Source organism: Bos indicus x Bos taurus, chromosome 15 (assembly GCF_003369695.1).
Source record: "Bos indicus x Bos taurus breed Angus x Brahman F1 hybrid chromosome 15, Bos_hybrid_MaternalHap_v2.0, whole genome shotgun sequence".
In the NCBI taxonomy this organism is placed as follows: Eukaryota; Metazoa; Chordata; class Mammalia; order Artiodactyla; family Bovidae; genus Bos; species Bos indicus x Bos taurus.
In genome coordinates this window covers 52,524,909-52,537,846 of record NC_040090.1, presented here as the reverse complement: position 1 = coordinate 52,537,846, position 12,938 = coordinate 52,524,909, and the positions used below count along the sequence as shown (strand labels likewise).

Sequence of the window (12,938 nt, the reverse complement as noted above, 5' to 3'; positions counted from 1 at the left end):
TCAGGGCCTGCAGAGCTGGAGCAAGTGCTTTTAAGTACCTCTTTTAGAGGGAGGCATGTGGACAGCAGCAGCCACATGGAGCCTGGCTTCCTTGGGTGGAGGGTCACAGCACACACTTGAGAATACCCTAAAATGTGTGGATGGGTCTGGTGAGGCAGTCCAGAGCACATACACTTTATAATCAAGTCTCTGGGTACTAAGAGGTTAATCTGGCCGGGGTCTTGCAGAGTGGGGATTGGATTGCGTGACAACTGCAAATCAGGAACACAATCTCCTTTGGGCCTGGAGAGAGACAACCACTGCTTCTGCTTCTGTGTTTGGATATTTTTTTAACCAGCACTCACTGGCAGAGTCAGACTGCCCAATTAAGTAATTTCAGAGGCATTTTGGGGGCCAGGAGAAGTTTTATTACTTTGTTTCTGTATATGCCAGACTTTCAGACACATTCAGACAACACAATAAGTCATAAAACGGGAGCCATTTAAATAAGTCATGTTATTTGCTATCACCATAAACCTGCAGTCAGTGTTAGAACATTCATAATTTAAAGACAAATGTGAAAATCCCTCTCTACAGACATATTTTATCAGTGCTGAACTAGCCTTCAACTGGTCAATGGAAGTGGAGACAACCCCTTAGCCCAGAGGGGAAAAAAAGATTGGCTTTCAGTAAGCAGTGCAGAACTGTTGAGTTGGTGCTCATCAGCAGATCTATTACTGCCAGGCGCTTTATTTCTCTATAGTGTGCTTTGTGTCCTTGGATTATAAAACCCTCTTAAGGAGTGATAGTGTACATAATACCTAAAGAGAGCCTTAAAGGCCAGATCTTAAACTCCCAGGAGATGGTGGGTGAGGACCTTCACAGATCTTCAGACAACACAGACCTGTAGGTAGATTTCTTCTCTGCTCCTGGACTCACCCCGGCTCTTATCAAATTCTGACAAACAAAAATAATAAAGAGAAATGGGAAGGCTACACAGAACCCCATGGTGAGCCATGTATGCTTTTCTTTTATATGCTGTGCTTAGTGACCCAGAGACTTAATCCATCAAGGAAGGCTTCTAGACGAAGCACAACTTGAAGGGAAGTTGGAAGATGGGTAGCATTTTGCTTGGTGAGGGCCATGCCTGTGGGGCCAAGGACATGAACAGAGGAGGTGGGGGTGACCATTTCTGAAGTCAGTGAGGAGGCGGAAGGGGTCAGAGGGCACAGGAGCAGAGAGACGAAAGACCCAGGGTGAGTCCAGTTTGTAGACTGGTGGCACCTCCCTGAAGCCTGTATGTGATGGAGGGGAGTGTAAGAGGGGGAAGAGCACAGCGTTTACTGACCTCTACTGTGGACTTGGCATATTAGAACAGCGGTCCTAGTTAAACGTTGTCCTTATTTAATAAAAGAAGAGGGTTCAGGATTGGGAACATGTGTACACCCGTGGCGGATTCATGTTGATGTATGGCAAAACCAATACAGTATTGTAAAGTAATTAGTCCCTAATTAAAATAAATAAATTTAAATTAAAAAAAAAGAAATAGTGATTTACAGGTGGTTTTCTCAGTAAAAAAATAAAAATAAAAGAAGAAACTGAAGCTCAGAGACGGTACCTCCGGGTCTCTGTGGCCTCAAAGCATTTGTTCCTTCCAGGACTCTCTTTCCAGAGTCTTTGAGTTCAGAGACTTAGATTCAGGAGACACAGTTTCGAATCTCTCTCCAGTACTTACCAGCGGAGTGAAGTCACTAAACTTCAGTTTCCTCACCTGTAAGACAACTGTGATTTGACTTTCCTTACCGTCCAGGTTGTTGGAAAAGTCACACTAAAATGCCTAGAACAGTGCCTGGCATGTTGCAGGTGCTCAGAAGAGGCCTGTCCTCCCAGAATCTTCTGTGTGAAAAATTAAGTGTACTAGGGGCGCATGACCGAGGCTCACGGAGTCTCGGATGGATCACCCCCAGTGACACTGGCGGCGTGCTGATCACATGGCATTCGCTGAGCCCACTGTGCTGGACAAATAAGAGTCACGTGCAGCATATACACATGCATGCACACACAGGCACACACGTGCATTGCACACACCCACGCATGCACACACATGCACATATACATGTGCATACACCCGTGAACGCACACGCACCGTGCATGCTGATGAGTGTACACAAACTCTGTCTCTACTCTCTGTCCCTTTCTCAAGCCCCTCTTCTCCTTGCCCACCCTCAGCTCTGGAGTGCCCGGAGAACAGCCATTTCGAGGAGTGCATGACGTGTACGGAGACCTGTGAGACCCTGGCCCTGGGCCCCATCTGTGTGGACACCTGCTCCGAGGGGTGTCAGTGTGACGAGGGCTATGCCCTGCAAGGCAGCCAGTGCGTCACTCGGAGCGAGTGTGGCTGCAACTTCGAAGGGCACCAGCTTGCCACCAATGAGACCTTCTGGGTGGACCTGGACTGCCAGATCTTCTGCTACTGCAATGGCACGGACAACAGCGTCCACTGTGAGACCATCCCCTGCAAGGACGACGAGTACTGCATGGAGGAAGGCGGCCTCTACTACTGCCAGGCCCGCACTGACGCCTCCTGCGTCGTCTCGGGCTACGGCCACTACCTGACCTTTGACGGCTACCCCTTTGACTTCCAGACCAGCTGCCCGCTCATCCTGTGCACCACAGGAAGCAGGCCGAACTCAGACACGTTCCCCAAGTTCGTCGTCACAGCCAAGAACGAGGATCGAGATCCGTCGCTGGCGCTGTGGGTCAAGCAGGTGGAGGTGACCGTGTGGGGCTACAGCATCGTGATTCACAGGGCCTACAAGCACACGGTGCTGGTGAGTGGGTGCAGGGCCCCAGCAGGGGAGCCGTGGGGATGTGAGGACAGGGCTCCCGGGCCAGCAAGCCAGGCTGCAGCTGAACCAGGCAGGCCCAGGATCTAAGGAACAGCAGAGGATGTCAGGGCAGAGAAGGGCCCTGCAGATTTCCTGTCACTTTATCTTACAGATAAGGAATGGAGCCCTCAGACAGGAAAATACCCAGGTCCCCGGAACCAAATTAGGGACAGAGCCAGCTCTAGGAACTCAGCCTTTCATGTCACAGCAGAGCGTGCTGGGGACGGCACAGACCTAGATGGAGTCCCGGTCGACCACTGTCATATGGCCTCAGGCAGTGGCTGTCTATGTAGGAGAAGGCACGCCTAGTACAGGCTGCTGCTGCTGCTGCTGCTGCTAAGTCGCTTCAGTCGTGTCCGACTCTGTGCGACCCCATGGACTGCAGCCCACCAGGCTCCTCTGCCCATGGGATTCTCCAGGCAAGAGCACTGGAGTGGGGTGCCATTGCCTTCTCCGTAGTACAGGCTAGGCATCTGCAAGTGTACTGTTGTTTAATCCATCTCTTTGCCTTGTATTTTATTTGTTTTTGGCTGCACTGGGTCTTCATTGCTGTGCGCAGGCTTTCTCTAGTTGTGGCAAGTGGGGCTACTCCCCAGTTGCGTTGCACAGCTTGCTCATTGCGCTGGCTTCTCTTCTTCCGGAGCATCCTAGGGTGCTAGGGTGCACGGGCTCAGTACTTGTGGTTCACGAGCTTAGTTGCCCCACAGCAGGTGGTATCTTTCCAGACCAGGGATCAAACCAGTGTTTCCTGCATTGACAGGTGAATTCATAACCACTGGACCATCAGAGAAGCCCCTCCTTCTCTTCTTTGAGATAAAAACATTTGCCTGCTTGGGCCTCCTTCTGCCTCTTCCAGTCTCCCTTTGGTTCCCGGGGAACCCGGGGGTTCAAGAGTCTTGCCCACATTTGGAGCACTTAGGGGCTCCCTTATAATCTTACTTTTCCCCACATTTTCTGTCCATTGAAGACAGGAGCAGGTAGGGGTTGAGGAGGTTTGTGCATTCCAAAGTCCAGCCTGTGGACATCGGCCCCAGCAAGAGCCCGGCCACCCCTTCTTCAAGGGCCCACCCTAAGTAGAACTTGAGACACTAACAAGCCATTACATTAGCATTTTGGAGGGGCTGACTTAGGATGTCAGCCTTCTAACACTATCTTCCCAGGTCTGTGGTGTAATATATCTCTAAGGAGATGCTTCTTCCTCTTGTATATGTTCTCTTTCAAATCCTGACTTAAAGAGTTCCTTGGGCAGCTCTGCTGATATCTTTCTTTTCTTAGTATTTCCTTTAACCCTCTTCTCTGACAAACAGAGATTTATGAGCTTTTTTTTTTATTGCCATAAAAGTCACATAACGTAAAACATACTATTCTAAGCATACTTAACTGTACAATTTGAGACTTCCCTGTAGTTCATACGGTAAAGAATCTGCCTGCAATGGAGGAGACTCAGGTTCGATCGCTGGGTCGGGAAGATCCTCTGGAGTAGGAAATGGGAACCTACTCCAAGATTCTTGCCGGGAGAATCCCATGGACAGAGGAGCCTGGTGGGCTACAGTCCATGGGGTTGTGAAGGATCAGACACACCTGGGTGACTAACGATACAAACTGTACAGTTCAGTGGCACCAAGCGCATTCATGTTGTTGTGCAACTCTCATCACTTTCCACTCCCAAATTTTTCACCTTCCTAAACCAAAACTCTGCCCCTTGAAACACTAACTCGCCATCTCCCCTCCCCACCCCAGCCTCTGGCATCTACCAGTGTGCTTTCTGACTCTGAATTTCACTGTTCTAGGTTCCTCGTGTAAGTGGAATCAAGTACTATTTGTCTTTGCGCTTAGCCGCTCAGTCGTGTCTGACTCTTTGCGATCCCATGGACTGTTGCTTGCCAGGCTCCTCTGTCCATGGGATTTCCCAGGCAAGAATACTGGAATGGGTCGCCATTTCTGCCTCCAGGGGATCTTCCTGACCCAGGGATTGAACCTGTGTCTCCTGCAGCTCCTGAACTGTAGGTGGATTCTTTACCACTGAGCCACCTAGGAAGCTCAAAATACTGGAGAGGGTTGCCATTCTCTTCTCCAGGGGATTTTCCCAACCCAGGGATCAAACTCAAGTCTTCTGCATTGGCAGACAGATTCTTTAGCACTGAGCCACCAGGGAAGCACATATTTGTCTGTACCCTCTGTATATTGGAATGCATTCTTAAGGTTAACGTAATATATGTCCTAAAAACAGATTGTACCTTTTTTTTTTCCCCTGTGCTTTACAATAGGCTCTCACCAGCCATCTGCTCCTTAAACTGTCTTCTCTTTCACGTTTACTGGAAAATGTGCCTTTTTAGCACCTAAGATGAAAGTCTCACTATGGACATTCCTCTTCTCTTTCTCGGATATTTTACCCAAACCCCCTACTGTTTCCCTATGTGTTTCCTTCTAACAGTTGGTCCCTCAGTCATTGAAGGCATTAATCATAGTGCATTTTTCCATGATGTTTGTATCTGGCTCACTCAATACTCATTGTGGGCCTCTTGAGGGTGAGAACCACACCTAATCCATCTTTATGTTAAATGAATATACTGCATGCCATGACACTCAAAACGTTTGTCAAATAAAGGAAACAGATGACATAATAAGCCCTTTCTTCCAAGGTTCCTACGACTTTCATTTTGCCGCTGGTCACTTCTTCAGCAATTGGGAAGATTGAATTGCCACCCGGACAAGTTAGGAATATATCAGGTGCCTTGCTTTTCGCCACATAAGTTTTCCAACAGATGTCCGGATAGTCAAAGTCACTCATTACAATAACTTCTCTCCTTCACTTCCATCAATTGTGTTAAAACAAAGACATCAATCATTTTGTCCATGTGGCTGCCTCCTATTTGTACTTTGCTCCTCCTCTGATATTTTTCTACCCTTAGATTTATAAATTTTGATGTCATTCCTTCTCCCTGTGACATTTAATGCTCTCCCACCTTTCTACTTTTCAGGTTGTTCTCTTCTTTTAAAATGCAATCTGTTCGTAAGCCCTGTCTCATCCAGTGTACTATGAAATTGTATTTTCTGCCTTGCATTACACACTCTCAAGGTTTAGTTAAGTAGACATCTGAGGTTACCTGTGTTTTCTGACCCAGTTACCTTCACATATGTACACCAGATCCTCATGGACACTTGTTTTTTTTTCTGCTCTCCCTTCTCTCCTCCCGAGTCTGATTCCCCGCTCTCACTGGGTGTTTCCCTCTCTTTGGGTCAGCTCACCTTCCAGGCACATGTCTCTTGAGATGCACTCATGGCTAAAAAGTCAAGAGCGTTGAGAACCACACTGCTGGTCTCTTCTTCTCAGAAAGAGATGGAGAGGGGAGAGTATGTTAGTTCTTAGGGCTCCCATCACAAAGCATCATAGACCAGGTGGCCTAAAACAGCGGAAACTTACTCTCTTACAGCTCTGGAGGCCAGGAGTCTGAAATCAAGGTGTTGGTAGGGCCATGGTCCCTCTGGGGTCCTAGGAAAGCATCTATTCCAGGCTTTCTCCCAGCTTCTGGTGGTTGTAGGTGACCTTTGCCTTGGGGCCTCATACCTCCAGTCTCTGCCTCCATCTTTTCATGACCTTCTTCCCCCTGCGCCAAATCTCTCTCCTTTTAAGACCACTCGTCGTTGGATTTAGGGTCCACCCTTTCACAGCATGATCTGATCTTAACTTAATTAAGATCTGCAAAGACCCTATTTCCGAGCAAGACCACATTCACACATCCTGGGGGTTAAGACTTCAGTGTATCTTTTGGGGGGACACAACTCAGTCTACAACAGGGACTAATTAGAAAGTCATGGGCAGCAAGGAGGAATTGATTAACGGGGTGAGGGGACACTTTCCACGGCCTGCCTTTCTATGTCCCTGGATGTCCTAAGATGCCCAAGCTGGGAACAGAGTATATAGCTTTCCAATCTCTGACAGGAAGACCAAGTTCAGGATGCTTGAAGGTTCTTTCCTTTGGGGGCCTGGGGGATTTAGCATTTACTTTGAATTATTAACATGCACTACAGGATCTGCTTGTTCAATGATTTGCATTTGTTTTTCCCATGATGTTATTATTAGTCACCATCTCTCCCTGAGAAGAATAACGGCCATCATAATGACAGCGCACAGTCAAGCGCTGGGCAAAACACAGCAACAGAGCCGGGTCACTGCGGGTGCACACAAAACCAGAGGGGACCTGGAGGGGACTCCTTGGGACGCCAGGTCCCTCTTCGACTCTCCTTCCCTGCAGTACTGAGGATATGGGGAAATCCACTAAGCCGAGGAAAACTAGAAATAAACATGCTGTGTGTGTACCAGGCAGGGTGTGGGGTGAGCAGGAGAGGGGAGCCTCTCCCAGGCATTGCACAGCCCAAGCATCAGCCATCCACAGCCTGAGCTCCACAGAGATGGCCCCTGTCCTCCGTCTCCCCTAGGCTCAACACAGCCAGGTCCTGAGTGGTCCAGGCTAAGGGGAAGGCTTTTAGGAGCCTCACAGCCAGTGTCTTTATCACTGACTGCTCATCCTTTGGGCAGCAGAGAAGAGAGGACCTTTGAACATCACTGTGGCTCAGTTGTGTTTGACAGGCTTGTATTGATGTCTGTCCTGTGCCAAACCCTGAGGGTAGAAACACGAGTCAAACAGGGCTCCTGTGCTAAGGGAACTCAGGGTCTGGTAGGTGAGACAGATGTGTTCACAGGTAACTTTAACATGATGTGAAATCCCAGAAAAATGTGATGTGTGGGTGGAAGGTGGGTGTCATGAGAGAACAGGTTTCCTGAGCTACCTGGGGGTGGAGAAGGAAGGCTTTCTGGAAGAGATGACCCGGAGCTGAGCCCTGAAGGTGTCCATTGGCCAGGCCCAGAAGGAGGACCAGGAATCGTCCATGGAGACCCAGAGGGGCAGCAAGGTAGGGGGCTGTGAGGGGACCTCAGAACAGCTGAAGAGGCAGCAGCAGGTCTGGGCCAGCTATTTAAAGGAAATCTCTCCACTGAAAAGCAAGTTTGTGGCCTTATTTCCGATACTCAGATTAGAAACAAATAGCCCCACACTGATCCCCTCATCCTCCTCTTCCTCCTCTGTGCCCGCATCCTCCGTCCATCAGGCACCGCTTCCTTACTGACCCCTTCCTTCCTCGGCCTCCCACCTTCCCTCCATTCTCACTCGCAAGGGCAGACAGGGCAGGGATGTAGGGATGGAGGCGGGATTCCCGGGGCTTCAGAGATGGGAGAAGCCAAGCCGGCCTGTTTATGTTGAGGCCTTGCTTTCCCAGGTTCTCGAAGCCTCTCAGTTGTAATCCAGGTACGAGACCTCCCCAAGGTGTCGCCTCCTGCTTGACATCCAGTAGCCAGGAGCAGAGAATGTGGAGAAACGCCAGCCGGCGCATGTGAGCCATTTGGTACACAGCCTTTCATTTATTCACGTGTGTTGTCAAGGCTGGTGGGAGGCCCTTCGGCCTCCGTGTCTCAGTGACCTTGAGCACCTGTATTATGGGTCTACATGGAACCTATGTCACTTGAGCTCTGGGCCTTCTTATTGAGAGAATTGTGCCTGCCAGATGTGATCTCCCTCCTCCACTTCCCTCCTCCACCCTGTCACCAAAATGACCCATCACCACGTCATCTTCACCTCCTCTCCTTGTTCCAGAGAATGAGGCATCTCTTCCCACTCCATGGCCACTACCCACCTGCACCATCTCTATCTTGCCTTCTCAGGCTCTTGCCCATTTGTCATATCCTCCCTGTCCTGTGTCTTAGGTCCTTCTCTTCAACCCATAAACGTATTTATTCTAAGACAAACCTTGACCCCAGTTCAACCCAATCCCTCTTCTATCTAATCCCTCTGCTCCCTTTCCTTACCAAACTCCTGGAGTCATCTCTGCTTCCATATCCCCTGTCTGCTGTTTAACTTCTCCAGTCTAACCTCTGGTTTCATCATGCTACTGAAGTTCTTTTACTAAGATCACTGGTGACTTTTTTGCAAAATGAGTCCCTTTCAAGTTTGATCTCATGGGACATTACATACGTGGCCCCCCATGGTCCAGGAACCTCCCATCTCTCCATCTTCATCTCCCATCATTCCCAAGGTCACATTTTGTGCTCCAGCATCATTATATTGCTGTAATTTCTCATATTTATGAGGTTGTTTATCTCCTCTTGGCTTTGACGTGGGCTATGCTCTCTTCTTGGGATTCCCTTTTCTTCACTTTCATTCCTTCTTTTTTGTTGTTTTGTTCTGCTTTTAATTTTTATTGAAATGTAGTTGACTTATAATGTTGTGTTTCTGCTGCTAAGTCACTTCAGTCGTGTCTGACTCTGTGAGACCCCATAGACAGCAGCCCACCAGGCTCCCCCGTCCCTGGGATTCTCCAGGCAAGAACATTGGAGTGGGTTGCTATTTCCTTCTCCAATGCATGAAAGTGAAAAGTGAACGTGAGGTTGCTCAGTCATATCCGACTCTTAGCAACTCCGTGGACGGCAGCCTACCAGGCTCCTCTGTCCATGGGATTTTCCAGGCAAGAGTACTGGAGTGGGGTGCCATTGCCTTCTCCGATAGTTTTAGGTATATAGTGAAGTGATTCAGTTATACATACATGTGTATATAGAGATATACACACACATATATATTTCTTACATTCTCTTCCATTATAGAATATTGAGTATGGTTATTCTGTATATTATAGAATATTGAGTATAATTCTCTGTGATACAAGTAGATTCTTGTTGGTTAGCTATTTTATCTATAGTAGTATTTTTTAAAAAATTTTTTGGGGTATGGTTGATTTACAATGGTGTTAGCTTCAGGTGCACAGCAAAGTGGCTCAGTTATACATGTACATATATCCACTCTTTTGTAAATTCTTTTCCCATATAGGCCATTACAGAGTATTGAGTAGAGTTCCCTGTGCTAAACAGTAGATCCTAACTAGTTATCTAGTATGTGTATATTTTAATCCCAAACTCTTCACTTGTCTTGACTGGCCAGCACTACTCACCATTCAGAGCTGGGTGTGGGCACCATCTTCTGTAGGTATCCTTGATTCTGTTCCCAGGCTGAGTCTGGTTCCTGTGCATCTGTTTATCTCTACTGTTAACTTTTATCAGACAATCAGACCTGCTTATGTACTTGTCTTGACCACATGCCTGTGAGCTCCTAGGGAAAGAGCCTTGTGCTTTATCCTAGCATTTAGCACAGTGGCTGGTGCACAGTAGTGCCAGACTGATGCCTACTGGATGAGTGAGTGAGTCCTGCCTGGACAAATATTCACAGACAAGGAGATAGCTGAGTTGAAATTTGAAGGGTGAATATTGCCCCAGAAAATGGGGGATGGGCGAGGAGCATCAGTGCTGTCTCAGGTTTGATCGCCTAGAGGCAGAGTCTGAGAAAGTGGTGCCTGGAAATGCGGGAAACACCAGGAGCAGGGAGCTCAGAGAGGATGTGGTCTAAGCTGGACACTAGTTACAGTCACCGGAAACTCTGGTGCGTGACCCACACACAGAATCGGTCCCCTGTGTTGGTCAGTCATTGACCAATGGCTGCCCTTAGGGTGAGGTCAGGGCTGGAATAGGAGGTCATAACCTCCTGGGCCAGCTGGCTTCCCTGTGGCCAAGACCAACTGTGAGTTATCACTAGCCCACATTCACAACTGCTGAGGATGGGTCCCCTGGAGGGACCCAGAAAGCACCACCACACTCACAGCAAAGGGAGTAGCATGTGGAGTGGTGCAACTCAGTCTGTTTGGGGAGCAGTGAAGTGCTGGGTGTGGCTGGGGTGCAGGAAATGAGTGGGTTGGGCCTGAGAGGCAGGGCCAGCTCCTGGAGAGCCCTGTCGGATGTGCTAAGCGTATCCCCCATTTCATTCACACTGCAGAGAGGGTTTTAAGTATTAATTGCATTAAAAAATATTGGAGAGGCAGTGAAGAGTGAATGAAGGAGAGGGGAGGACCAGGGCAGGGAGAGGAGTAGCGGGTGTGTTTAAGAGTCGAGGTGGAAGGTTGGAAGGTGATGAGAGTCTGAATTAAGGTGGTTGGGCTGGGGGTGGGAGTGTCAGATGAGAAAGAGATTAAGGAGGTCAGAAGGGGAGGTATTTCCGGTCAGAGAGCAACCTCAGACCACCCCAAAGGGCAGCCACCTTCCTCTCCACCAGGAAGATCAGCTGTCTCTTAGCCCTCACAACAGTCTTTGTTTTCCAGCATGCACTCACCCAGCCACAAGCTGCAGGATTTGACTGATCTGAATCAAAGTGGTGCAAGGGCCATACCGTTCTGGAGTTTGAAGCTCAGAGATTTCCTTGTTTTCTCAACTTAAAATATACAGGAGGAAACATGTGTCAAGTACCCTCTCCACGTGAGGCATTGTGGTGGGCGCCCAGCGGGGAATGAGGGGGGAGGTGGATGCATAGATCAATAAAGTGTGGTCCCTCCTCTCAAGTCGCTCCTAATCCTGTAGATGAGACAGAGGTGTAGACAGCCAGCTGTAATATGAAGCTGATGTCATATGCGCTTCAGTAACAGGTACGCGTGCCTGATCTTGGCCAAAGGTGCAGAAGAACAGGAGAGAAGTATAAATAACTTGTTCTGGTTGCCCAGACGAGGGAGTGATTCATTCTGACCACAGGCTCCAAAAATCTTGCCTTATAGAAGAGCTGGCATTTGAGCAGGGTCTGGGGGATGAGAAGGATGTTGATGGGTAAAGAATAGCATCCTTGGCAGAGGGACCAGCGAAGTCAAGTCATTCTTCAGGAAAAAGAAGATCCTGAAGGATTTAATAAATTGAGGCTTGTCTAAGATAAATCCATGGAAGAGCTGGAAATAGCAACATAAGAGTTCTAGGTTTGGATATTTTAGTCTAAACTTTAATTGAATTCTTATTACCCTCTCATTACCTTGGAGAAAACAATTTGAACTCCTGGGGGAAATAACGCTATAAACAGAAGGCACTGAAATAAATAGGTGTATTAATGTACAAAGGATAGTCATTTAAGTCTGTTCAAATCCTAATAATAATAGTTGAGTGACAGAAACGACACTAAATACAAAGATTGGATTCAACCTGCTTCCACCCCCCTCTGGGGCTGCCTCTCAGAGACTAATCATTAAAAGAGCGGTGGCGGGCGGGGTAGGGGAATGTCTGGGTCACCTGGATTTGTCTATGTCAACCTGCTTCCTCTTGCAGGTCAACAATGAACGGCTCTATCTGCCCCTGAAGTTGGGACAAGGGAAGATAAACATCTTTTCTTTTGGTTTCCACGTGGTGGTGGAAACTGACTTTGGGCTAAAGGTGGTCTACGACTGGAAGACCTTCCTGTCCGTCACAGTCCCTCGGAGCATGCAGAACAGCACCTACGGCCTGTGTGGCCGCTACAACGGCAACCCTGACGACGACCTGGAGATGCCCATGGGTCTGCTGGCCTCCAGCGTCAATGAGTTTGGACAGAGCTGGGTGAAGAGGGACACCTTCTGCCAGATTGGCTGTGGTGACCGCTGCCCATCCTGTGCCAAGGTGGAAGGTTTCTCCAAAGTGCAGCAGCTCTGCAGCCTCATCCCCAACCAGAATGCGGGCTTCACCAAGTGCCACAGCAAGGTCAACCCCACTTTCTTCTATAAGAACTGCCTCTTCGACTCTTGCATCGATGGGGGCGCTGTGCAGACCGCCTGCAGCTGGCTGCAGAACTATGCCAGCACCTGCCAGACCCAGGGGATCGCGGTGACTGGCTGGAGGAACTACACGTCCTGCTGTGAGTCCTTCCTGTGGGCTCTCCTTGCATTTTGATTGGTGTGGGCGGGCCAGTCACCCAGTAGGAGTCAGAGCAAATCCAGTGGGGCCATTTCAGGACATGCACTCCGGTTTTGGTGCGGGTTTTTGGCCGTGCCACGTGGCCTGCAGGATCTTAGTTCCCTGATCCAGCAATTGAACCTAGGCCCCTAGCAGTGGAAGCATGGAGTCTTAACTGCTGGACCACCAGGGATGTCTCAGGATATGCACTTTTTGGGGGTAAGGAGATCTACCCTTTGGAATTGAGTTTGCTATCTGAAGCAAGAGCTCAAACCTCCAAGAACCTCTGTGTT

The 12,938-nt window shown here is 48.8% G+C and overlaps 1 protein-coding gene across 1 annotated transcript in view; it reads left to right on the top strand.

Annotated features, from left to right (window-relative positions):
• The window catches only part of TECTA (tectorin alpha), a 79,554-nt gene that overhangs the window by 30,985 nt on the left and 35,631 nt on the right, over positions 1–12,938 (top strand). The window contains exons 9-10 of the mRNA XM_027562083.1: positions 2,209–2,810; positions 12,046–12,607. Coding sequence (XP_027417884.1) covers positions 2,209–2,810; positions 12,046–12,607 — 1,164 coding nt within the window. The remainder of the gene's footprint in view (positions 1–2,208; positions 2,811–12,045; positions 12,608–12,938) is intronic.